The 26702-nt window shown below is 54.6% G+C and overlaps 1 protein-coding gene across 3 annotated transcripts in view; it reads left to right on the forward strand.

The window, feature by feature from the left end:
* Positions 1-26702, forward strand: part of ADAMTS2 (ADAM metallopeptidase with thrombospondin type 1 motif 2) — a 224230-nt gene that overhangs the window by 157326 nt on the left and 40202 nt on the right. For 2 of the 3 annotated variants that reach the window (XM_051833770.2, XM_051833769.2), the window contains exons 5-6: positions 1622-1705; positions 23844-24000. In XM_051833770.2, coding sequence (XP_051689730.2) covers positions 1622-1705; positions 23844-24000 — 241 coding nt within the window. The remainder of the gene's footprint in view (positions 1-1621; positions 1706-23843; positions 24001-26702) is intronic. The other variant, XM_051833771.2, reaches the window with a different exon arrangement.

The following is a 26702-nucleotide window of genomic DNA, read 5'->3' on the forward strand; positions in this document are numbered from 1 at the left end:
ACCTGGGAAAGCAGCAGTGCTTGGGCCCCTGCCACCCACGAGGGAGACCTGGATACAGCTCCAGGCTCCTGGCGTTGGCCTGGCTCAGCCCTGGCCTTTACAGCCATCTGGGGAGTGAACCAGCAGATGGAAGATCTTTTTCTCTCTTTGTCTTTCCTCCTCTCTTTGTCACTCTGTTTGAATAAATAAAATAAATCTTTTTTAAAAAGAAGATAGCTTTTTAAATTTTTATTTGTAAATATTTATTTATTTATTTATTTGAAAAGCAGAGTTACGGAGAGGCAGAGGCAGAGAGAGAGAGAGAGAGGTCTTCCATCTGCTGTTTCACTCTCCAGATGGCCACAACAGCCTGAGCAGCGCTGATCTGAAACCAGGAGTCAGGAGTCTCTTCTGGGTCTCCCATGAGGGTGCAGGGGCCATCTTCTTCTGTTTTTCCGAGCCATAGCAGAGAGCTGGATTGGAAGTGGAACAGCTGGGACACAAACCAGTGCCCATATGTGATGCAGGCACTGCAGGTGGTGGCTTTACTCGCTATGCCACAGCGCCGGCCCCAAAGATAGCTTTTAAAAATTGTATCTGTGGAGCTGGTGCTGTGATGTTGCGGGCAAGGCTGCCACCTGCAGTGCTGGCATCCCATATGGGCACTAGTTCATGTCTCTGCTGCTCTACTTCTGATCCAGCTCTCTGCTAATGCTCTTGGGAAAAGCAGAGGAAGACGGCTTCAGCCTGGCTCAGCCCTAGCCATTGGTGACCATTGGGAAGTGAACCAGGGGATGGAAGATTTCTCTGTGTCTCCTCTCTATATAACTCTGCCTTTCAAACAAATAGATAAAAACACTGCATCTGAACTCCACATGTACAGACTTTTTCTTTGTCCTCACTGCCTAGACAATACAATACAGTGTAGCAACTATTCATATGATGTATTCATATCAGATGTTGTCAGTCACCTAGAGATAATTTAAAGTCTAGGGAGGCTGTGCATGGGTTATATGCAAATAGCACACCCATTTTCTCTGTGTGTGTGAATTTGGGTAACATTGAGGTTCCCAGAACCCTCCCACCGTGGACACCCAGGGATGGCAGTATGTGAGCCACAGCTACAACAGAACAGGGTGATACAGTGATGTCAGCTCCTTGGTAACACCTAAACACCAAGACCTGACTGGTGTGGGGGTCGGGGGAGGGACTTCAAAGCAACCCCCAGCCCCAAGAAGTGACGCAGCAGCCACCAGCAGCAACCCTGCAGCGATTCTGCTGGGGACAGTCCCGCACCGCCTGTGTGCCACCCCTACCCGCCCTGGGCTTGTTGTTCATGCTCATCCTTGAAGGAAAGACACGTCTTGGTCTGAGGCAACAGCAAAAACGCGGCTCCGTTTGCCTGCTCATTTAGGGCTCCGGGAGGAGAAGAACTCCCAGCTGGGACTGGGGGTCACTCAGAAGGCAGCAGCAATCCCGGCAGATGGTGGCGGCTGCGGGGTGGGGGGTGCAGTGGTGTGTGTGTGTAATGTGTAGGGGGAGAGAGGGGAGGGCCAGGGTGGCAGGCGATGCCCTTGCTAAGCCACAGCAGGTCCGTGGGTGGGCCTGCGGCTCCTGCTAACGAGCCCTGGCTGTCTTTCAGGTCAATGAAATCTACCACGATGAGTCCTTGGGGGCCCACATCAACGTGGTTCTGGTGCGCATCATCCTGCTGAGCCACGCAAAGGTGAGTGAGCCTCGCAAGTCCGCAGCCGTGACCGCTGCCCCGCCTCCATCAAGAGTGTCCCTGCCTGCCCAGGCCACCCTGCTGCCCCGCTGTGGCGCCTGGCTCGCCAGCGCCTGTCCCCTCCAGCCTTTGTCTTACATGTAGGAATGGGGAGGCCCACATGGGGACACGACTGCCCCTGCTGGGGAGTTTGTCACTCTCAGGCCCCCAGAGGCAGGCGCGCCGCGGGAGGCAGAGGGAGGCCGCGGGTTCTGTGGAAAGGACCGGGGGTCCAGGCCAGACTGGTGGTCTGTGTAACTTCAGCAGGCCCTGGAGGGCCTGGGGCAGTGGCCCCGAGTGTGAGTCGGGACTGGCTGGTTTGTACATGGAGGGCGGCTTGCTGGAATTTGCTGTGTAGGAACTGGCTAGTCCTGGGAGGGGCTGTCCCTCCAGGGTCAGGGAGACCCCCAGAGGTCAAAGCTTCGGGACATGTGGCTACTCAGCCCTCACCTAGCCTTTTGCCAGGGCCTTAAATCTCTGCACTCCTCTCCTCCTGCCTTGGAGCTTGGCCCCCATTGCCCCACCGACACCCTTTTGGCCCCGCCCATGTTCTCTTGCCCCGCCTACCCCTCTTGCCTCGCCTATCTCTTGGTCACTCCATCAGTAGGGCAGAGGGGAAGTGCATGTGAATACAGAACCCATTTCACAGACAGGGACACTGAGGCTTCCTGGTGGCCACACTTACTGTTCAGGCAGTCTGCAGTCTGACTGCATTCGGTGCGTGGGGAATCAGAGCGTGATTAAGACCGAGTACATCAAGCAGGGCACGTATGTCATATGTGAGGGGCTCCATCCCAAGCTCAGAGACTGAGAAAGGAGACCGTACATTTTGACAGTGGCTGTGATGGGTTCATGCTGCGGGATGAGCCATTGAGCTGGTCCTGCGCCATTGTCCTCACTCCAGGGAACAGTGGCTCTGAAGTGAGTGAAGGCGGCATGGGTGGGATGCTGGGTGTGGGTCTCTACGCACGGCAAGGAGAGTGCACACCACACCAAGGAAACCGCTGGAATGATGGGGAAGTCGGGGCCCGCTGGTGCTCTTCAAGGCCTCCGGCAGCTTGCGAGTTAAACGGCACAGAAGTGTAGACTAGTAGCACCAGGGGTCTTCCCGGCGGCTGTGGAGAGTGTGGGGTGGGAAAACTCTGCACAGTTTCAAGGCTTTTTCTTTTCTTTCTTTCTTTTTTTTTTTTTTTTGCAACAAAACAAATGTACCTTTTCATTCCACTTGCCCACAAACTTTGTGGTATTTAAGATTTATTTATTTGAAAGGCAGAGTTAGAGAGAGAGAGAGAGAGGGAGAGACAGATCTTCAATTCCACTGGTTCACTTTCCAAATGACCACAATGGCTGGGGCTGGGGCTGGGCCAGGCCCAGGCCCAGGCCCAAGCCCAAGTCAGGGACTCCATTCAGGTCTCCCATGTGGGTGGCAGGGCTCCAAGCACTTGGGCCATCTTCCACTGCTTTCCCAGGCATGTTAGCAGGGAGCTGGATCAGAAATGGAGCAGCCGGGACTGGAACTGGTGCCTATATGGGATGCTGGCATTGCAGGCTGTGGCTTAGCCTGCTGTAGCACACTGGCCCCTCCCACAAGCTTTCAAATTAGTAAAATCAATAGATCAGCCACATTTCTCCTTGCCATACAGAAAGAAGATGCACTTTCTTCTGGAGGAATCTCATAGAACTCAAAGTATACAAAAGAGATTTAGGTCGTAAAGAAAGGATCTGAGTTGTATATAGTAGGAACCATTCAGGCCGTATTTGCTGAGCAAGTGCTGTAGAACTGGGGGTGAAAGCTTAAGTCCATTTGAAAATTAAGCAAAAAAAAAAAAACACCTTGTAAGAAGGAGAACATTGGAACTTCAGCAGTAAACAATTTGGAAAACTCATAAAAATGGGAGCACCACACAGACCGTACTTAAAAGTCCGTGGAAAAGAGAATTCAAAGATAACTGATTGTGGTGCAAAAGAATATGGAAATCCGTGCAGTTTTTTAAAAATACAAATTTCCCATGAACTCTTTGAAGACCCCACATATGCATGTACTTCACATTTTTGCAACAAAATACAATCTTCCAATGCCATTTCTTAGGAACTTTTTGAAGCACCCTGGGTCAGAACCTGGGGTATTGCTGGAGCTATCTTCAGAGGCAGATTTCACAGCCACAGACCCAAAACCTAAGGAGAGCAAAAATAAAAGAACGGTTCAGAAAAAGTGGAAATCACTGAATTAGAAAAATAGAAAAAATGGGACTAATCAAGAAGAGAGCTTGGAGCAAGCAAATCTCTGACATATTTAATCCAGAAATGAGAGGACACATGAAGTAGACAGCTGCCTCAGTCCATCTGGTTCAGTAACCAAAGAGTCATCCAATGGTGGATCAAAAATACTTTAAGGGGCCGGCACTGTGGCATAGTGGGTAAAGCCGCTGCCTACAGTGCCAGCATCCCACATGGGCACTGGTTCAAAGTCCCAGCTTCTCCACTTCCCATCCAGCTCTCTGCTATGCCTGGGAAAGCAGTAGAAGATGGCCCAAGTCCTTGGGCCCCTGCACCCACGTTGGGGACCTGGAAGAAGCTCCTGGCTCCTGGCTTCAGTCTAGCCCAGCCCTGGCTGTTGCAGCCATTTGGGGAGTGAACCAGCAGATGGAAGATTCTCTCTCTCTCTCTCTCTCTCTCTGCCTCTGTAACTCTGCCTTTCAAATAAATAAATCTTAAAAAATACTTTAAAAGGAAGCAGAACACTGCATCTGTCCTGAACGTGCACAGTTCCACTGTTCCCTGGCCATCACAGGAGAATGCTGTTTCAGGCCCTGTAAGGACTCAGAGAAGACTGAAACCTTGCAGGAGGATGTGTGAACGTTCTGTGTTAACACTGGGCCGTTATATTCAAGCGACTCAAGCACCACGGACGTTGGTATCTTTGAGAATCGTGGAGCCAAATCCCCCACAGATACCGAGGGTCAGCAGCAGTGTGGCTGTTACAAGACCCTCCTCCTGGCAGAAGGGAAGTGTTTAAGACCCTCAGCCCAGCCGGCTGGGTCTGCAGGGGAGGCCCTACCCTTCCCGTCACTGAGTTGTCTTTGTCATGGGAGCAGTGTTCAGTAGAGAGCCAGCTGATCCAGTTTACATTTCTTCTTCTTTTTTTAAGATTTATTTATTTATTTGAAAGGCATAGTTACAGAGAGAACACCTGCTGGTTCACTCCTCAAATGGTCAGGGCTGGGCCAGGTTGAAGCCAGGAGCAGGAGCTTCATCTGGGACTCCCACATGGGTAGCAGGAGCCCAAGCACTTGGGCCATCTGCTGCTGCTTTTCCCAGGTGTGTTAGCAGGGAGCTGGATTGGAAGAGAAGCAGCTGGAATGAGGACCAGTGCCCATAAGGGATGCTGGTGCTGCAGGTGGCAGCTTTACCTGCTCTGCCATAGCACCTGCCCCTCCAGTGTGTATTCCTAAGCAAAATTCCTGGGCTGCAGCCTGAAAGTGGCTCAGGAGGCTGCTTCCATCATCAGTGGGAGGACGATGGGGCACTGAGGGATGGCCACGGGATGGAGAAAGGCCAACAAACCAGAGCCATCAGGAGCCACCTGCAGAGACCCTCAGTGCTGGGTGAGGAGGGGCAGGGACATAGTGGGTGGAATACGCTGACCCCTGAGAGGAGAAGCCGATGAGCCGGAGGTGCCTGGCGCCAGCCCAACCAAGGAGGGCGTCCAGGAAGAACCGGAATGTGAGGCAGAGAGGAGAGGCTAGAAGTGCTTGTTTGGGGCTTGCTGAGTGAAAGCAGCTGAGAATGAGGTCCTGGAAGTACCCCCGTCTCCACTGCAGTGGCAGGCAGAGCCAGGGAGTGATCAGCTGTCGCTGGGTTTGTGAGATCTGAGAAGCAGGTAACAGATGGTGACTTGGCAGCTACAGTCCTGCTGAGAGTGGGAAGAGGAGCATGCTGGCGGAGAAGGGCTCTGCATGGCTGGCTGTTAGGCTGCCAGTCGATGTGGCCGCAGGAAGATGCGTCCTCTGGGCGCTGTGCTGCACACGTGCGCCTGAGTCTCCAGGAGGCGCATGGGGCCACATTGTCTCCACGGAACCCTCTCTTCGGACCCTGAACATTCTGCAGAGCTGGCTTTGGGAAGTGCAGGCTGGGGGCAGTCGCGGTGCAATGGGAGCTAAGAAAAAGCTGGTAGACTCATCTATGTGGTTCTGGAAATTCTAGACAGTGACGTGCCGTGAAACTGTTATTGGACAAGAGCAGACAAGACTGCAGTCGTTCACTGGTAGTGGGGCCTGGAAGACCCCAAGGATAAAGGACAGCTTGTAGCACTGATATGGGAGGGAGCCCGGGGGGCTGCCAGGTGCAGTCTTGTCACTCAGCCGCAGGGACGTGTTCTGAGAACTGTACTGTGGGGCAGTTCTGTCGTTGTGGTAACACCACAGCATCTCCTTGACACGAGACAGGTGTGCCAGCACCAGGAGACAGAATCCTACAGACCGCCGCCATGTGTGAGGCCCATCAGTGGTGGAAATTATATTATTATAAAATATCTGGGATAACCCTAGTAAGACAAACACAGGGCCTATAGGAAGAAAATCGCGCCTTGTTAATGATGGGGCAAAAAATGAAAAACATGAGTGAGTGAAGAGACGCAGCTGGCCCTTATGGGAAGATTGGATATAATAGAGATGTTGATTTTTCCCAGAATAATAATTGGAAATTTGATGAAATGACTCCAAGGTTTATCTAGAAATATGAACCATCAAGAATGGCTAGAAAAGCCTTGGAAGCCAAGCAAATAAAGAGATTTAATCAAATGTCTTATAGAGTGAGGAATAACTCAAATAACACTGTATTTGCATAAGAATTAACATATAGGTCAGTTGAATTAAACAGCTAACTGCAAATACCCACCAATATATAACCCAGCATGAGGTAAATATAAATAGAATGGGTGTATGTAATATAAATAAATATGATAAATATAAATTTAATACATCATAAATTAGATTATCATGAATACAATCCAGTAAAATATTAAACTACTGAAGCTACACAAATCTAGACAAAATATATTGGCTATCAAGGACTTGCTATGCACAATTCCAAGAGAACGTACAAAGGGGAACAGAGACATATTTGAATACAACTTGAAGGGCCGGCGTTGTGATGTAGCAGGTAAAGCTATGTGATGCTGCCATCCCATATGGACACCAGTTTGAGTCCTGGCTGCTCCACTTCCAATCCAGCTCCCTGTTAATGGCTTGGGAAAGCAGTGGAGGATTGCCCAAGTGCTTGGGCCTCTGCACCCACATTGGGGACCCAGATGAAGCTCCAGGCTCCTGGCTTCGGCCTGGCCCAGCCCTGGCTGATGCGGCCATCTGGGGAGTGAACCAGAAGATGGATAGTCTCTATCTCTGTCTCTCCCTCTCTTTCTGTAACTCTGCCTTTTCTAAAAAATAAATCTCTAAAAAATATATATGTACCCCAAACCAAACTTTGTATGGAGGAGCATGTGAGTTCACATTCATCCAGGAAATCAGGTAACATTGTTTTATTTTTATTGTTTATTTTTTAAAAGATGTATTTATTTACTTGAAAGTCAAAGTTACACAACAAGAAGGAGAGGCAGAGAGACAGAGAGACAGAGAGACAGAGAGAGAGAGAGGTCTTCCATCTGCTGGTTCACTCCCCAATTGGCCACAGTGGACAGAGCTGCGCTGATCCGAAGCCAGGAGCCAGGAGCTTCTTCTGGGTCTCCTGTGGGTGCAGGGGCCCAAGTACTTGGGCCGTCTTCTACTGCTTTTCCAGGCCACAGCAGAGAGCTGGATCAGAAGTGGAGCAGCCGGGTCTTGAACGGGCACCCATATGGGATGCCGGCACTACAGGCGGTGGCCTTACCTGCTACGCCACAGCACTGGCCCCAGGTACCATTGTTTTTAAGCACCAACCCTGTTAAGGTTAGAAGAGAGGTGGCTGTGGGTCTGAATGAAGGGGCAGGCCCACTCTGGGGTACTGAAGAGAAGTGTGTGCAGTTCCAGAAGGAAGTGAGATGGAAGTTAATGCTGTCCTAAGATACACTTCTGAGGGTTTATCCCTCAGCCATTATCACCGCTGTAGACAACCCACAGTGCACTGTTTTCTACGTGCAAACAACAGAAACAACCCATATCATACAAGGATCGGGCTCCAGTTAAAGAGGGGCTGTCGCATGATGGAACTTCAAGCTGCTGACCAACTGCCTTTTCCAGGCGTGATGCGTGGCCTGGGATTGGTTGCAATATATAGCTCAGTTTGTTGTTCGTTTGAAAAGAGAGATAGATGTTTACAGCATGATCTCAATGTTGTGCACAAATATTTACATAGAAAAGACTAGAAGGAATACATGAAATATTCGCAGCGTGTGTCACTGGGCAGGCTAATGACTTTTTAATCTTTTTCTTGTGGTTTACTGATTTTTCTTCACTTATGAAGATAAATGCGTTCTTTTATAAGGGAAGCAATGCATTTTTAGCTTATGGAAACCTAGTTTATTTTTTTTAATTTATTTTATTTGAAATGCAGAGTTACAGAGAGGCACAGCGCTGGACCCTAAACCTAGTCTGTTTTTTTAAAAATCCTTGAAAAGTGTGAGGATCCTGATAGTGATACACTCCAGTGCCCTGGTCTCTGGTGCTGGGCTGCGGGGCTGAGCTGTGCTAAGCATTTCATTCCTGGCCTGAAGGAAGACGCAGAGGGGAATTCAGGCTTCTGCATGGCACCTATCTCTGCGGTGGTCTGGGGACAGCTGGGCAGCTGTCTGCATCCCTCTGCCTGGTGGCTCGGATCTGCCTTCTCTGCAGCCAGGTGCTGTGTCGAGAGGGTTCTGCTATGCCTGGGCCACACCGGCACCTTCCCCTGTTGAGTGGGGAACACAGGCAGTAGGCCTGGGACCCGTTTTCAGGGTGCAGCCTGCTCTTCCCGGGGACCAACTGGGGACACACACAGGTGTTTCTGGATCCCACTGCCAGCACAGCAGGGCCCGCAGTCCATTGTGGGCGATGGTGCCACTTCAGCAAGGCCAGGGCCTTGTCCCTGGAGCAGAGAGAGGACACAGATGGAGCAGCGCAGCCCCCCCTCCCGACCCCGCTTCCTGCTGGGAACAGGGCTTAGGAATCTGTGAGGATGAGGGGGTAGGAAACAGGGACCCTGAAGCTGGGCATTAGCTTTCAGAGCTGAATGCACACAAAGCCTCTGCAGACCCAGACACAGGCCACACAGACAGCCTGAGACCCTGCTCGTGGCCACTGAGTTGTGGAGACAGGATACTTCCAGGGTGTGAGCAGTTGAGGGGCCCAGGCCACCCCAACGCCTCTCTGCAGTGTCTCCACTCTGCCTTTTGGAGGGAAAACACACTGCCCGTCCCTCTGCTGGCCCCTGAGGATCCCACCAGGGCTGCTGCTTTCCTTTCATTGCCCAAAATGTTCTGGAACATTCTAGATCTTTGCTCCTACTCAGCATGTCTCACTCCATAGCTTGCCCACCTTATTCTACCCCATCCTACTCCACCTGCCTCCTTGGCCAGGCCCTAATCAGGCCCAGCAAGGCCACAGTGTGTATGTGTGTGTATGGGAGGGGTTATGGGGGCTCATTGGGTCTTCTGTGTCCCAGGGATTCCAGGAGCCACCACCATTGGTCAGCTGGGTATTGGCCATGAGAATGCCACAGAGCCAGCCTGCTCCTCTTGTCCTTTTGCAAGTGACTCCTGAGTGCCTTAGGGTGGACACTGTGGAAGAACAGGAGGGAAGTAGCAGAGCACGTGGTGCTGGCCTGCTGCACCTGGAGGGCTGAAGAGGAGATCTTGCCCAGTGCAGGGGTATAGCACAGAGCAGTAGGAGCCAGCAGTGGGAGCACGTGCCTGGCCGTAGGCTCCACTAGACCCAAAGGAAAGCAGTTCTGAGCCACAGGGTTTAAGAGCCCTGTTTGTGGGAAAGGAGGTGCAGCTCCCCCACCCCGTCTCACCCGGGCAAAGCCTGGGGAGCAGGGGGCAGGCAGAGGGCGCCAGCTGGCCCGAGGTGCACCTTAGTGCTGAATACGGGCCCAGGACTCCAATTCCTAATTCATCAGACAGCAATAATTCCATGAAGTACATTTAAAATGAATTATTAGAAAGGGCAACTATGACAAAAACCAAGATATACAAAAGCCCCAGTCCCTCTTTTTTAATCTGAGGAGGAGAGAGACAGAGAAAGCAAGTGCTCCCACCTGCCAGTCTCCCCCTCAATACCTATCATGGCCGGGGTTGGGCCAGTCTGAAGCTGGGAGCCAGGAAATCAATTTGGGTCTCCCACGTGGGTGGCAGGGACCCAGCTACCCGAGCCCTCACTTGCAGCCTCCCAGGGGTCTACATTAGCAGGGAGCTGAAGCCAGGAGCCAGAGCTGGAACTCGGACCCAGGGACTCCAATATGGGAGGCTATCCTAATGCCCTAACCATTGGGTTAAATACCTACCCTCTAGCCCTGACTATTTATTCTTAAATTCCTCAGACCTAAACCCACTCCATCCAGTTGCTATTAAAGGTTCTCATTTTAGCACTTGTCTCCTATGGAAACAGTTTGTGTCTATTGGTCTCAGGCTATACTTTGCCCAGTTGTGGCGGTGCGGCCCTGAGTTCGAGTCCCTGAGCTGTGTCATGCAGGCGGCAGATGTCTCCTGGGAGCCTCCCAAAGCATCTGGCCTGCAGGGAACCCCAGGTCTCCTGAGGTGCGTGCGCCAACCAAGAGAGGCTCAGGTGCTCCCTGTCGGGTCAGCAGAGCAGTGAAGAAGATTCTAGCAGAGCGGAAAACCCCGGAGGAGCTCAGGCATGGTGCTGGGTGCAGACCCTGGGTACAGCGGGCAGGCAGGTGACTCCCAGGAGGGCTCTCTAGGGCAAAAGGCACAGTGTCTGTGGCCAGGGGGTGGGCTCTGTTTGTGCTGTTGGAGGAGCAGCGAAGCCAGAGGCTTCTAGATGGTACTCTGGGACAGAGCCTGGCTTGAGTGAGCACGAGTTCTGGAGACCTCAGTTCTGTGCAACAGCGAGGCCCCCTGGCTCTGCGTGAATGGAGCCTGAGAAGCCAGGGTGCCTGTGGCCAGGCGGGCATGGGCCATGTGCCCCCAGGGCCTTGGCTCCTGCTGCCCACAGAGAACCTGGTGGAAGCAGGCCAGCTCCCCAGTCCTCTCCCGGGGCCCCAGCAGGCTCCAGCGGGGGTAAAATTGGCAGCACTTGTGTTGAGTGACATGTTGTTTGTCTTCCAGCTCATGAGAAGCCTCTGAGTTATCTCAAGTTTGTCCTAAAACAACATTTTTCTCCATTACAACAAAGCAGAAGAAAAGCGATTATCTTATTTTATACAATATGCCATCAGCCAGGGAGCTGAGTGCCGGCCGTGCTCCGGGTTGCATAGCAACTGGCTTTTCAATTGATTTTTTTGAGAAGGCACCAAAGCTACTCAACTGTTCTCATTTTAAATACTTCCCAGGCTGGGGAAAGTGACCAGCAGTGGCTTGTGGACAGTCAGAGAGGGACGTGAGGGGTCTCACACCACAGGGGTCTGGGTCCCAACCCCCACAATGATGGGAACCCTGGTCATCCTTGGCCCAGTTCCCAGCTCCCAGCTCAGAGCCCCTGGGTCCAGAGAAGGCCGGGGAGGCACTGGGGGCCTGCCACTGACCTTGGCTGGTTCGGGTGTGTGCACGGCCATCCCGGGAATCCCTGCCAGCAAGCAGCCCGCAGGTCCCGGCCTGGTAGGGCTCGCTCTTCACAAGGGCGGGCAGGTGGGCGTCCTTGGGCCTGTTGATTAAGGGCATGCCTCCCAGCCGTGGGGGCCAGCCCTTAATACCATGGTGTCGGAAATGAGGTTCCAGCACCTGCATCCAGACCACGCCAGGCGCCGGCCCGCAGGCCTGTCTCAGCCCGTGCTGGAGGGTTCTCGGTCAGGACCCCGCTGTGGTGGCCTGGCTCTCCCTGGGAAGAGCTTCCCGGGGCCTCTGGGAGGAGTGTGGAAACAAGGCACCCTCCTGACGTGGGAGTCTGCCCGGATGCTCGCCACAGCTCCCGGAGGCCAGTCAGCAGGAGGTGTGAGCACCTGCGTGGCCACCAATGCCCAGCCAGGGGAGGTGGGAGGTCATGGTGGGCTCTGCCCCGCAGCAGCCGTGCGGCATCCCCGCGCCTCATTCCTGAGCAGGATGTGCACTGACAGCCACAGGGAGCTGTGCGTGCAGGTGGCCGCCTGCTGTGGCTCTGGGGGGCCAGGCCCCACAGGCAGCCCCCTACGGGACTTCTCCCCCCACCCTGGCAGCAACCCTGGCAGTCTAGCAGTCCCTCGCCTCCAGCTTCACCCTCCTTAGTTTCTGATACCTGCTGTCAGCTGGATCCAAAAATATCACTATGATGAGAGAGAGAGAGAGAGAGGACATCCACCTGACTTCTGTGTTCTTGTGCTTGTCCTATCCTGATGTTAGGTATTTCTGTGTTTTAAAAGGGTTTATTTATTTATTTATTTGAAAGGCAGAACAACAGAGAAGGGGGAGGAGGGGAGAGAGAGAGAGAGAGAGAGAGTGAGCGAGAGAGCTCCTCCATACACTGGTTCACTCCCTTAACAGCCAGGTCTGGTCCAGGCTGGAGCCAGGAGCCAGGAGCCAGGAACTCCATCCGGATCTCCCACGCAGTGTCAGGGGCCCAAGCACTTGGGCCACATCCTCTGTTGCCTTCCCAGGAGCATTAGCAGGGAGCTGGATTGGAAGCAGAGCAGCCAGGACTCGAACCAGCGCTCCAGTATGGAATGCCATCATTTCAGGCAGCACATATAGGAAGAAACATAATATGGGGGTTTCTCAAAAAATTCACGGAAAATGAAATTGAAAGAGAAGTTTAGGGGCTGGCCTTGTGGCACAGCGTGTAAAGCCACCATCTGTGACACCAGCATCCCATATGGGCAGTGTCACATTCTGGCTGCTCCACTTCCGATCCAGCTCCCTGCTAATGCACCTGGGAAAGCAGCAGAAGATGGCCCAAGAGCCTGGTCCTCTGCACCCACATGGGAGACCTGGAAGAAGCTCTGGGATCCTGGCTTCAGCCTGGCCCAGCCCTGGCCACTGTGGCCATTTGGGGAGTGAGCCAGTGGATGGAATATTCTCTCTCTCTCTTTCTCTCTCCCCTCTCTCTGTAACTCTGCCTTTCAAATAAATAAATAATTAAAAAAAAAGTTTGTCGGTGCAAAAAAAAAAAAAAAATTTGAAACCCATGCATAGTTTCTGTGGGATGCACATTTTCCATGGCCTCTCTGAAAATCCCTCTGTGCATGGATTTCAGAGTGTTTTGTACCAAATAAACTTTTAATTCCGTTTCCATGAGCTGTTTGAAGTCCCCTTGTCTGTCCAGTGCCCAGTGCCATCCGTGGTTCTTGGCATCCACTAGGGCTCTTGGATTGCGTGCCCCTGGGGTAAGGGAGGACTTCTGGGGGTCACCTCTTTCATCCCCGTTGGGCAGTGAGGATGCTGGCTCCAGAGGGCAGTGCCCTGCCCAGAGTGGCACAATGCTGGAGCTACTTTGCTCCTGGCAGTATGAGTGAACTCTGCGACCCTTGCAGTCTGGGGAGCACCAGCCTCAGGCTCCCTGGGCCTGTGCCCGATGCTCCTGACCAAGGATGCTGCCTTCTGCCCCCGCATCCAGGACACAACAGGGAGTGCTGCTGGCTTCTGGCAAGCGGAGGCCAGGGAAGCTGCTCCCACGTCAGCAGTGCTGAGCTGGAGAGACGTGCACTGCTCACAACCAGAGCTGTCCTGTTTTGTGCCTGCTTGGAAGGGCTGGTCTGAGGCAGGGACATCCTGAGATGGCCTTGGGACCAGGGGAAACCAGAGCCCCTTGGGGCAGGAGTTGCCGAGGCTGCAGGCCGCCTGTGGTGGGTGGGAATGCTCCCCCAGATCGGTGTCATCTCTCCATCTTTATCACCATCACATGGCAGACAAGGACAAGTAACATTGGAGGGTGTTCACTATGCACCCCCTGCAGTCATGCGCTCCAGGCTCAGCACTGGGGCTGTGCCCAGTTTTCAGATGGAGAGCCCAGGACAGTGACTAGAGCAGATGAGACCTTTGCCCCAGGCCTCTGACTGCAGGGCCCTGGTGATGCCAGGTGAGCCCCACCTGTCACCTGTCCATGGCCCTGTGACCGGATGTGGGGCCTGCGGGGCTCACTGGCGAGCAGCCGACCAGGGCTGGCTGCTGTTTTGCGGGCGCATGGCCTCCAGGCTGCCAATCCTGTTTCCTCCTGTCTCCTTGACTGAAGGAGGGAAGAGCATAAATAATTCAGCTCTTCTCAGAGCAAACAGGGGAAATGTCAGAGAGTGGTGGTTGCAGCAGAACTTTTTGCACAGATCTTAATTGGCTTATGAAGAATGAGACCCCAGAGGCTGTCTCCAGGCCCCTGCGGTTCCGGAGCCCAGGTGTCCAGTGACGACTCACAGCTGCAGCCCAGTCCCAGGACCAGGGAGTGTCCCTGGCCTTCCCAGACCGCAGGTGGCGCCATTCCTGTGATAGCAGCGCCACCTGGTGGCCATCCAGGGCTCCATCCTTTCTGGAGGGGACAGCTGAGTGCGGGGTACTGGGCAAGTTCTTCAGTTGCCTGAGGATAATCACAGCACCTGCAACTTAGGGCAACTGCAACATTTAAGTGAGACCTACATGTGCACGTGTGATGCCAGTGCCCGTGGACGGCACGCAGTGAGCCCCTACCTGCTGCCTCTGGCTCAGATTCCTGCCAGCCTCGGGGAGACTTCCGCATAGCCTCTCTCCTGGCCCCAAGGGGAGGGCCCTCAGACCTGCCTCTGTACCCCAAGGGTGGATCCCTTGGCCCTTTGTGTGAGCCCCCAGGCCCCTACTAGTTCAGGCTGGGAGACCCAGAAAGGCTTTTTTGTGGCGCTGTGAGGCTGGACGGACCAGTGAGCACTGTCTGAGGCCCAGGCTCCTGGTGTTGCTTCGAGAGGGCCCCAAGGGCGGGCCCAGGGTCGGTCTCCTGCCTGGCAGCTGTGTGGCCCATCTTATGCACGGAGGGGCTTGATTGGAGCAGGTTGGTGCTCGTGGTGTCCAGAGAGGAGTCCCACATATCACTGGGAGGAGTCAGGAATTGGTGCTGGCCAGCCTGGACCCCAGCCCCGAGGTGGTCTCGCAGTGGAGCCAGAGCAGGGGTGCATGGCCGCAGTGAGAGATGTGGCCTCCAAACAGGGATCCTGGGTGGCAGAGCCACTGGGGCACCAGCAAAACCCACCTCCTGGGAAGCCCACCTTTTCCCCTGTTTGCCCCAGACCCGATCAGTGGGGGAGGGAGGGAGGGAGGGAGGGGGAGTCAGCCCGCACAGCACCCTCCTGCATCCCGGGCTGGGCCGTCCAGAGAGTCCATCCACGGTCCCAGGCTGCAGGCTGCCTGGGGTCTCCATGCTGGGGCTGAGTCCTGGGGGCTCTTCCTACCGTGCAGAGCCTGGTCCCCAGGGCTTGGAGACCCTCAGTCACTCTGGAAATAGCACAATCCCAGGGAGTGCAACTGCCCACTGCCCCTCTGCTCTACACAGCTGGTGCCCCAGACTCCCTCCAGGAAAGGACTGCCGCTCTGTGACATCTATGGCTGGCTCGGTGCTCACTCCTGGTCCCCAGCCCGGCGAAGCTGAGAACAGGGCAGAAGGTCTTTCCTAGAGAAATTCACACGGAGACAAGTGGGCAGCCAGGAGTCAGATGCCCTGGGGGCGGGGGAAGGCAGATGGCCAGGGGAGCTGGGAGCGGGCACCTGTCCCAGGCTGTGCCATGGCCCGATGGGAGGGACACAGCACTCTTCCCACCCGCTGGCTTTGCTTTCCAAGGTTGCAGTTTGGCCTAGTCAACTGCAGGCTGCAACTATGAAATGGAAATTTTCTGACAGCCAGCGCATGCCTTTTAACCTGCGCGCCATTCTGAGCGCTGGCGGGACCCGCTGCAGCGTGCCCAGGACGCGAAGCTGCCCTTAGGCATCGTGTTCCCCGCTGCGAGCGCTAACCGCCCTGTGCCCACATGGGAGCCATCTCATACTTAGGTCTTGCAGCATCACAGTGCTGTGTTCAGGTCACCACTGTTTTACTTAGCAGTGGCCCCAAAAGGGTATACCAGCAACTCAGATATGCCAAAGAGAAGCCGGAAAGTACTTCCTGTAGGCCAAAGGGCAAGTCCCCGCAGATGCATATGGGAAGGGAGGCAACAGTTGGTGAGGGTACTTCCAAAAGTCCACAGGGAGCAGGCATTTGGCCTATTGGGTCCTCACCAATTAAGATTCTCACAGCCTGCCTCAGAGTGTCTGAGTTCAGTTCCTGGCTCTGGCTCCTGACTCCAGCTTCCTGCTAAAGCAGACCCGAGAGGCAGCAGGTGATAGCTCAAGTAGTTAGGCCCTTGCCACCCACCCGGAGACTTGGATTGAGTTCATGGCTCCAGGCCAGCCCAGCCCCAGCAGTTGCCCACATCTGGGGAATGAACCAGTAGATGGGAGTGTGGGAGTGTTCCCTCGCTCACTTGCTTGCTCCAATAAGTAAAAATTAGATTTATTTAATTTTTTAAAGATTTATTTTATTTATCTGAAAGAGTTACAGAGAGAGGTAGAGACAGAGAGAGGTCTTCCATCCGCTGGTTCACTCCCCAGGTGGCCGCAATGGGTGGAGCTGTGCTGATCTGAAGCCAGGAGCCAGGAGCTTCTTCTGGGTCTCCCACTTGGGTGCAGGGGCCCAAGGACTTGAGCCATCTTCTGCTGCTTTCCCAGCCCATAACAGAGAACTGGATCGGAAAAGGAGCAGCCGGGTCTAGAATTGCCGCCCATATGGGATACCGGTACTTCAGGCCAGGGTGTTAACCCGCTGCCCACAGTGCTGGCCCCCAGATTTATTTTTTTATTCATTTGAAAGGCAGAGTTACACAGAGAGGGGGAGAGGGAGAGGGAGAGACAGAGAGAGAAGAGAGAGAGAGAGACAGATCTTCCATCCACTGGTTTATTCTCTAAATGACCACAACAGCTGGGGCTGGGCCAGACTGAAGCTGGGAGCCAGGAGCTTCTTCCAGGTCTCCCACATGGGTGCAAGGGCCCAAGTACTTGGGCCACCTTCTGCTACTTTTCCAGGCATATGAGCAGGGATCAGAAGTGGAGCAGCTGGGTCTAGAACTGGCACCATTTGGGATGCCAACATCACAGACAGTGGCTTAACCACAACACTGGCCCCATCAAATAATTAAAATTTTTGAAAATTCACAGAAAATGTAGTTACAATTTTTTTTTATTTGGGGCACTTATGGGCCCTACCTACCTAGCTCCCCTGTGTGGAGGTCATGGGAACCTGGGAGAGGCACCAGCAGCTTCCTTGAAGTGGGAGCAGTGGGTGGACACAGGGTGGGCCTGGTGCAGAAAGCAGGAACTGGCCAGCCCACTCTGGGTCCTTTCAGAGCTCTGCTTCTTTGGTCTCAGGTGGGTGCCAGGCTGGCCATATGCCTTGGGGCAGTGAACTTGGATGGATCGCCTCTGAGGGCTGGGCCTTGAGAAATGGGAGAGCTCCCCACAGCAAAGCTGAGAAGCTGGGTGGGAAAGACGACCCCCATGACCCCATGACCGTGTGTCCCCCAGACCCTGCAGACCCCATACTGTTCTTACTGAGTCTGCCACCCTGACCCTGCACCTCCTCCGCAGTTCCCACTGCTGCCTGTCACCAAAGCCACAAACTGGGCACCACCCCTGCTCCATCAGCACCACCCTCCAGCCCTGACCCCCCTCAGACCCCACTCATCGGCTGCTGCCCTGGCTGCCACCTTGCTGTCCCCTTTCCTCCTCATAACCCAGAGCCGGCTCTTTCTCAAGTGCACACGGGCACTGCCCTTGCCTCTGGGTACCAGGTCAGTGTCCGCTCCCGTGCTGGCCGCTGAACACCACAATCCCTCAAATGCTGCAGACCCAGCAGGGACAGGGATCCTGCCCTTGGCTCTGGTGTGCGCCCCTGAGACGGCCCAGCCCTGGGAAGAGTGGGAGCCTCAGTAGAGAGGGAGGAAGTACTGTGGCCCTCTGTGCCTGCAGATTCTGTACAGGCACCGACCCAACCACAGCATGGAAATATTTGGGAGAAAAATCGCCTGTGCCCTGAACACACACAGACTGTTTTGTCCTTGTCATTAGTCCCCGCCCTGCAGCACATGTGTTCACGTAGTGTTTCTGGTGTATTAGGTCGTACAAGTCATCTAGAGATGAATTAAAGTGGACAGGAGGATGTGCAGAACGCCTATGCAAATACATCTTTCTGTAAAAACAAAAACAAAAAAGATTGATTGATTTTTGTTGTTGTTGTGTTTTGTTTTGTTTTTGACAGGCAGAGTGGACAGTGAGAGAGAGAGACAAAGGTCTTCCTTTTGCCGTTGGTTCACCCTCCAATGGCCGCCGCGGCCAGCGCGCTGCAGCCCGTGCACCACGCTGATCCGATGGCAGGAGCCAGGTGCTTTTCCTGGTCTCCCATGGGGTGCAGGGCCCAAGCACTTGGGCCATCCTCCACTGCACTCCCTGGCCACGGCAGAGAGCTGGACTTGAAGAGGGGCAATCGGGACAGAATCTGGCACCCCGACCGGGACTAGAACCCAGTGTGCCGGCACCGCAAGGCGGAGGATTAGCCTAGTGAGCCGCGGCGCCGGCCGATTGATTGATTTTAAAAGTTTCAGAGAGAGAAAGAGATCTTCCATCTACCTGTTTGTTCCCCAGATGGCCACAATAGTCAGTGCTGGACCAGGCCGAAGCCAGGAGCTTCATCCGGGTCTCGCACATGGGTGACAGGGGCCCAAGCACTTGAGCCATCTTCTGATGCTTTCCCAGGCCATTAGCAGTGAGCTGCATCAGAAGTGGAGCAGCCAGGATTTGAACCAGCGTCCATATGGGATGCAGGCATCACAGGCTATGGCTTTACCCACTATACCAAATCCACCATTTCTAATGACTCCAACACCGGCTGGTTTTGGTGTCTGCAGGGGTCCTGGATCCTGCCCTCCATGGATACTGAGAGATGACCTTGCAAGCCACTCCCACATCTTGTCACTCAAGGCCCCCGAGACAGGGGAGTCCCTGACACTGATGTCAGCTCCTCCTAGACTTCCCTGGGGTGGCCCACATCTGGGGCCCAGGCTTGCAGAGTCCAGGGCCTAACCATTGTTTCCTGGAGTCCTGCCTGCCCGGGGCTCCCCTTGCTGAGCCACTCAGCTCTTCCCTCTGCCCCTCCCCCTCAGGAGAACCCTAAAGCCAGAAAGGGGTCTGAGACCACTTCAGCTGGGGTTCCTGCAACACAGACCCCTTGGGGCCCACCAAGAGGGAGGCCTCTCTGCATGGCCCCAGCCTGCTGTTCTCACCCTCCTTCTGGTTGGCTCTTGCTCCAGCTGTCTCGTTCCCGATGGCTTGATTCCTGCCCTCTGGTCCTCATACTAGGCCAGAGCCCTCCTCCTGCTGGTGTGGGACATACCAGCCAGCTCCCATGGCTGGTCCCTTGGCTGGGGTCTCCGTGGTCCCCACCAAAGGAGGAAGTACATTGCTCAACTCTTTTAGCTGCAATGATAATGACACAGCTCCCAACTGACTCTCACAAGAAGAGAAAGTTCCTTTCTTATAAAATATTTATAGGGGGCCAGTGTTGGGGCATAGTGGGTGGAGCTGCTTCCTGCAGTGCCAGCATCTCCTGTGGGCACTGGTTTTGGTCTCCGCTACTGCGCTTCTGATCCAGCTCCCTGCTGGTGCACCTGAGAAAGCAGCAGAAGGTGACCCAAGTCCTTGAGCCCCTGCACCCACATGGGAGGCCCAGAGGAGACTCCTGGCTCCTGGCTTTGGCCTGGCCCAGCCCTGGCCATTGTGTCCACTTGGGGGGCAGGGGGAGGTGAACCAGATGAAGAATCTGTCTCTCTCTCTTTCTCTCTGTAAACTCTGCTTTTCAAATAAATAAATCTTTTAAAAATATTTATTGGAGCCTGCATTATGGAATGCAGGTAATAATAATAAATAACAAATAATTGTATTTATTTGAAAGGCAGAGTTACAGAGACAGAGATAGAGAGAGAGAGAGATCTCCCATCCACTGGTTCACTTCCCAGATGGCTGCAACGGCCAAGGCTGGGCCAGGCCTAAACCAGGAGTCAGGAGCCTCATCTGGGTCGTTTCCCACATAAGTGGCAGGGGTCCAAGGACTTGAGCTGTCTTCTGTTGGTTTCCCAGGTGCATTAGCAGGGAGCTGGATCCCAAGTGGAGCAGCCAGGAATCAAACTGGGGCTTCAGTATGGGATGCCAGCGTTGCAAGTTGCAGCTTAATTCACCACATCAGAGCCAGCCCCAGGAGTTCGCTGACAGCCGAATGAGACCAGTCTCTAAGCTTTGGTGATCCTGGCAGAGTCCCCTCCTCTGAGCTTGGGCCAACTGAGATCAAACTACTAAAAGACTGTGGCTTTTGTCTTGGAAGTATGCCCTCTCCTGTCTTCCTGGACCATTGTTCCAGGGAAGCAAACAGCCATGTGGAAGCCACCTCGGGAGTGCCCACCCAGCACAGGGAGGAGCCCTCGGTCCTACTCATCACCATGTGAGCAAGCCTGGGAGCTGACCCGTGGCCCATGGCAGCTGTGTGGTAGGCACGCTGCAGGCTTGGATGGATCCAGGTACTTAGGTGAGGACGCCAGGAATGATCCTCCCTCTGGCTGGGCCCTGCAGGGGTCTGGCCTGGACAGTGCTGTGGTTTGGGTATGGTTTGTCCCCTAGGGGTTTGTGTGTTGGGCTCTTCAGGCGTGGTGATGTGGGCCCTGGGCGAAGGTCGCTGGGGGTCCTGCCTATGGAAGGATTTAGGAGGCTCTCATGGGATGCTGTCAGGTCAGAGGGGACAGGGGTGAGGGGTGTTAGAAGTGGAGCGAGCCTGGCCCTTCCAGCTCCCTGGGGTCTGTTTCAAGACGTGATGCCCCTCTTCCACACGCAGTCCTGTGTGGTGCCGCCGTCTGCCACGAGACCCTCACCGGAGCTGGTGCCATGCCCCTGACCCTCCAGAGCTGTGTGCTGAAGAAGCCTCTGTTCTTCGTAAAGCAGCCCGCCTCAGAGCAGCACGTTGCCTGCTCCCCGTGCTCATCAGAGCAGTGACACTGCAGAAAGGAGCAGGTCCCGACTCTCAGCGTCCTCAGGCTGCAGGAGGACATGCTTCCCGCCCGCAGAGGATCCTCCTGTCCCTCGGGGGGGGGGGGGCTGCTTTGTCAGCCCTCTGATGTCTTGTTGCTGGATCGTGTGCCCAAGAGGACACGGTGGAGGGTCCCGTGGGCAAGGGAATGCTCCCGCCGAGGAGAGATGCAGCCATTGGCTAGAGCTGGACACACGAGAGACAAGGCAGCACACTCCCATGGCTTCCTCTGGCTTCCCCTGGGCTGTCCACCTCTGGGCCGGCGTCCAGAAAATCCCTCTGATTTCCGACTCGTTGGAGGCATCTCGTTACAATGAGCAATCGCATCCTGGGGTGGGGTGGGGGGGCAGGGGGAGGAGTCTCCCGCCAGGACTCCCATGCCTGGGCTTGGGAACGACTGCCGCTTATAGGTCACTGGCTCCTCCTCCAGGACCTCGAATCAGTCATTCTTCTTCCTGAACTACCTGGTGTATTAACAAAACCTTGGGTTTCCTGAGTACACGTACACACACACACACACACACACACAACACCTGTCTCCAACCAGCCACCGGTGTCCACGCAGATACAGAGCTCCAGGGAAGCTGAAGCCCCCTGTACACCCTGCTTGCGTAGTCCATGCACCTGCTCTTGCAGATTTTGCTCATCTCTTAGAGTCCTGGTGATACCTACTGCAGTGAGACTGCTAGTCATCACACTGAATGTTATTGTTCAGAGACAAAAGCCTGTGTACCTTCAGCAGTCATGGAACTTTTTTCCCACACTACTTCCGGTTTGCACTTGGCTGAGTCTGAGAACGAGGAACCCATGGATGCAGAGGGCAGGCTGTACATACGTACACAAGAGCGGATTTCAAAGTTTCTGGGAAAAATGGAGTTAAAAAATTAGATGTGGCCAGATGTTTGGCCCCGGGGCCGTATCAGAGCACAAGAGTTCATTTCCTGTCTCTGGCTTCCAGCTAGGCTGCCACTCAACACCTTGGGAGGCTCAAGTGGTTGAGCCCCTGCCACTCATGGGAGACCTGGATTCACTTCCCCTGCTCCTGGCATTTGGGGAGTGAACCAGCAGATGGGAGCACTCTTTCTCTGTCTACCTCTGTCTCTTTCTGTCTCTCTGCCTCTCAAATTTAAAAAAGGAGAAGCTTATTCTGGAACAAGAGAGCTGTAATCCACATGTAGTTTTTTCATGATACATATTTGTCAAACATTTTGAAGACTTCTCACATGCATGGATTTCAGAGGTTTCTGTAAAAATTATCTTAACATGTATTTGAGACAGATAGCAAGAACTCTTATCTGCTGGTTCACTCCCCAAACGCCAGCAATGGCCAGGGCTGGGCTGAGGTCAAAGCCTGGAGCCAGAGCACCATCCAGGTCTGCCCCCATGGGGCCTCGGCCATCACTGCTCCTCCCAAGGTCGACACTGGCAGGAAGCTGGTGTTTGAAGCCAGAGCCAGGAATCAAATCCAGGGACACCAATGCAACTAGGCTAAACACCCGCCACCCCGCCCCAATGTATTTTTTTTTTTTTTTGACAGGCAGAGTGGACAGTGAGAGAGAGACAGAGAGAGAAAGGTCTTCCTTTTGCCGTTGGTTCACCCTCCAATGGCCGCCGCTGCAGCCGGCGCACCGCGCTGATCTGATGGCAGGAGCCAGGATCCAGGTGCTTTTCCTGGTCTCCCCATGGGGTGCAGGGCCCAAGCACCTGGGCCATCCTCCACTGCACTCCCTGGCCATAGCAGAGAGCTGGCCTGGAAGAGGGGCAACCGGGACAGAATCCGGCACCCCAACCGGGCCTAGAACCCGGTGTGCCGGCGCCGCAAGGTGGAGGATTAGCCTATTGAGCCACGGCGCCGGCCCGCCCCAATGTATTTTTTAACAACATACTCAATGAACTTTTGGAAGTACCCTGATGCTCATGGGGGAGGGGACCGAGATCACCTACCCGCTGATCTCCCGAGGGAGGCCCGGCTCTACTTTATTGACAGGTATTTCCTGAAAAAGGAAAACCCATGCCAGGACTCTGGGAGGGGGGGTGCCTAGTGCTCTCCAAGGAGCTGCTCCCTCATGGGGATTTAGGCCATGAGAGCAGAAACCAAAATGACTGCGGGGGAAATGGTGGAGAGGAAAGGACCTGGGGGCTCTGGGGAGCCTCGCTTTCCAACAGTGTTTCAGGCAGTGGGCAGAAGGCAGATTTGGATTTCAGCCTTCCTGGTGTGTGACCTGAAATGAGTTACTTAGCTTCTGTGAGCTGCAGTTTCCTGCCTCAAAGTCTGAGTGGGGACGGAATGGGAGTGCATGCCAGTGCCACAGTATGGAGTGGGAGAGCAGGCCTGGGAGCCCTCTGGCCAGCCTTGGCCGCCTGGGGTGTCTCTGTCCCAGGGGCTTCCTGTCTGGTTCCTCTGGAAACCACCTGTTTGTGCGCCCGGCCCTTACACAGCCCCTTGGCCCTGTCAGGTGCAGTTCCTCCGTATCCCCTGTTTTGTGCCCTGTAAATGCCTTCAAACCCGGAGAGGCAAACCCCTGTCCCCTGGGCTGCTGCCCCGACTGGGCCTTCTGTCTCCCCTGCCCTAGACCTGCCCAGAAAAGTACCTCTCAGGGGGAAGGGCCACGCTGCACCTAGCTCCTGTATAAGGCCTGCCCAGAACAGGGGCCCGACAGGGCGCAGGCCCTCCAGCACCTGCGAATGGACACAAGGCCATGGCACTTCAGGACTTTGCCTCAGTGTCTGCCCTGGGAACTCAGTGTGGCCGGAAATCTCGGCTTCCATGCAGAATGAAGCCAGGTGGGAGGCCGGGCCTGAGCGTGCCTGGGCAGGGCTCAGTGGACGGTGTCTGTCAACGCCCCAGCCTGCCGGGCCCCTGGTGAATGAGCCCACGGGATGCCAAACCCTACTGCTCCCCCTTCCCGTCTCTCTGCCCTCCCCTGCAGTCCATGAGCCTCATCGAGATTGGGAACCCCTCGCAGAGCCTGGAGAACGTCTGCCGCTGGGCCTACCTGCAGCAGAAGCCGGACACAGACCACGATGAATACCACGATCACGCGATCTTCCTCACTCGGCAGGACTTCGGGCCCTCGGGCATGCAAGGTGAGCCTCGGGTCCAACAGGGGCTCATCAGGGAACGTAGTGGGAGGAGCCTGCTTCCCACAGAGGCTCATGGGGAAGCAAAGTGGGAGGGGGCCCCCTCCCACAGAGGCTCATAAGGTCGCGCAGAGGGAGGGGCCTGCCTCTCACAGATGCTTATGGGGGAACACAATGGGAGGGGCCGCCTCCTGCAGAGGCTCATGAGAGACCATAGTAGGAGGGGCCGCCTCCTGCAGAGGCTCGTGGAGGGGGAGCGCAGTGGGAGGAGACACTGGCTTTGGCTGGTGTGCCCCCAGCACCTTGGCCTACACCAGAGAAGAGTGGCAGGGCCGGGTGCGGGTCGAGGGTCTGTGCTAGTGGTCCTGCCCCGCCTCAGAGGTCATGAGATGACAAGAGCCTGGGCCTGGCATCCCGGAGACCAGAGAGGGGTTCAGCGTTGCTTGGAGATTTCAGAAAAGCAAATTTGAATAGTTTTCAAATCTTTAAGCATTTAGATATTTTTATGCAAAGATTTAAACTGTATAAAACTGGCAGCTCAAAACAAGGAATAGACACATCTACAATCACGGATGAAGACGTGATCACTCACTTTTCTCAGTGAGTGATGGAACGACACAGAAATTTGAATTAAGAGGCCGACACCACGGCTCACTAGGCTAATCCTCCGCCTGCGGCGCTGGCACACCGGGTTCTAGTCCCGGTCGGGGCGCCGGATTCTGTCCCGGTTGCTTCTCTTCCAGCTCTCTGCTGTGGCCAGGGAGTGCAGTGGAGGATGGCCCAAGTGCTTGGGCCCTGCACCCGCATGGGAGACCAGGAGAAGCACCTGGCTTCTGGCTTCGGAACAGCACTGTGCGCTGGCCGCAGTGCGTCGGCCATAGTGGCCACTTGGGGGGTGAACCAACGGAAAAAGGAAGACCTTTCTCTGTCTCTCTCTCTCACTGTCCACTCTGCCTGTCAAAAAAAATTAAAATTAAAAAAAAAATAAATTTGAATGAAGCAACTTGACCTAATTGATGTAGACAGAATACTACAGCAAGCCATTAAAGAATGCACAGTCTACAAGTGCACATGAAAATACATCCAGACGATGCTGGGCCAAGAGGCAATCCCAACAAAGTGTGAAATATCAAAGTTACACAGAGAATATTCCCAGATGATACTGGAAGAGGAAGACAAGAAAAACTAGCTGTTTGGAAATTAAGCAGTGCAGTTATGAATAATCCATGGGTCAAACTAGAAATAGCAGTGAAAATTAGAATATATTTTTATCTGAATTATAATGACAATATGAACCAGCGAAAGCTGTGCAGCTGGCTAGCCCCATGTCAGGCTGACATGTGGAGCCTCAAGTGCATTTATTTTATTTATTTATTTATTTTTATTTGACAGGTAGAGTTATAGACATAAGAGAGAGAGACAGAGAGAAAGGTCTTCCTTCCGTTGGTTCACCCCCCAAATGGCCTCCAAGGCTGGCGCTGCGCCGATCCGAAGCCAGGAGCCAGGTGCTTCCTCCTGGTCTCTTATGCGGGTGCAGGGCCCAAGCACTTGGGCCATCCTCCACTGCCTTCCCAGGCCACAGCAGAGAGCTGGACTGGAAGAGGAGCAGCTGGGACTAGAACCTGGCACCCATATGGGATGCCGGCACCACAAGGCAAAAGATTATCCAAGTGAGCCACAGCGCCGGCCCCAGCATCTCTCTCTTAAAAGCTTTATTTGTTTATCTGAAAATGAGCAATGCAGAGAGAGGGGAAGAGGTCTTCCATCTGCTGGCTCACTCCCCACGTGACAGCAGCAGCCAGGCCTGGGCCAGGCCAATGCCAGAAGCCAGGAACTTCATCTGGGTCTCCCATGTGGGTGGCAGAGACCCAAGCCCTTGGGCCATCCTCTGCTCCTTTCCTAGCCCATTAGCAGGGCACCAGATTGGAAGTGGAGCAGCTGGGACATGAACTGGCACCCAGATGGGATGCTGGTATCACAGAATGTGGCTTAACCTGCTGCTGCCACCACCCACAACCCCCACCACCGCCATCTCTACCTTGTCCCTGCTGCCCCACTCTGCTGAGCTGAGACCCGCAGATGGTACTAGGTCCATCCTCAGGGCTTCCTCAGGTTCATATGGGCATCATGATCTTCCCCCCAGCCTACCCCAGGGGATGTTGCCCTCTGGATTCTTCCCCAGGGAAATCTGAGAGCCCCCTGTTAGTCTCATCCCCCTAAGGGGTCAGCGGTCCCCTAGGAGGCCATGGGGAGCCTTCTCGCCCTCCCCCGCAGGCTGTCCCAGGCCCCGCCTCCGCCCTTCCATTTCCATTTCCCAATGGCCGGCTCCCTAGGAGGCAGTGTGTAGGGGGGTTGGCGATACCACCGTGGCCGCTCCTAGTTGCCTGTGGATGATTTGGGGACCTTTCAGAAGCCGCATGGCGGGGAAGACCCATGGGCGCTGGATCACAGGAGGATGTGTTCTGCTGCAGATGCCCAGGCCTACCCCCGCCCTCCACGCCTCGAAGGCACCTTGCCCGGTTGGTCCCTGGCTCATTCCCCTGCCTCCGGCAGTGGTAAATCATGACATTCCAGCAGATCTGGTTTGTAGGTGTCAGGGGCTTCATTCAGTGTCTTAGAATGGGCAGCAGTGGGAGCCAAGAGCCCATGCCCACCACCTGGGCCACTTAGGCTGATAGCCAGAGAATGGGAAGTGACCTCCGAAAGCG

This window comes from Oryctolagus cuniculus, chromosome 6 (assembly GCF_964237555.1).
Source record: "Oryctolagus cuniculus chromosome 6, mOryCun1.1, whole genome shotgun sequence".
NCBI classification, from domain to species: Eukaryota; Metazoa; Chordata; class Mammalia; order Lagomorpha; family Leporidae; genus Oryctolagus; species Oryctolagus cuniculus.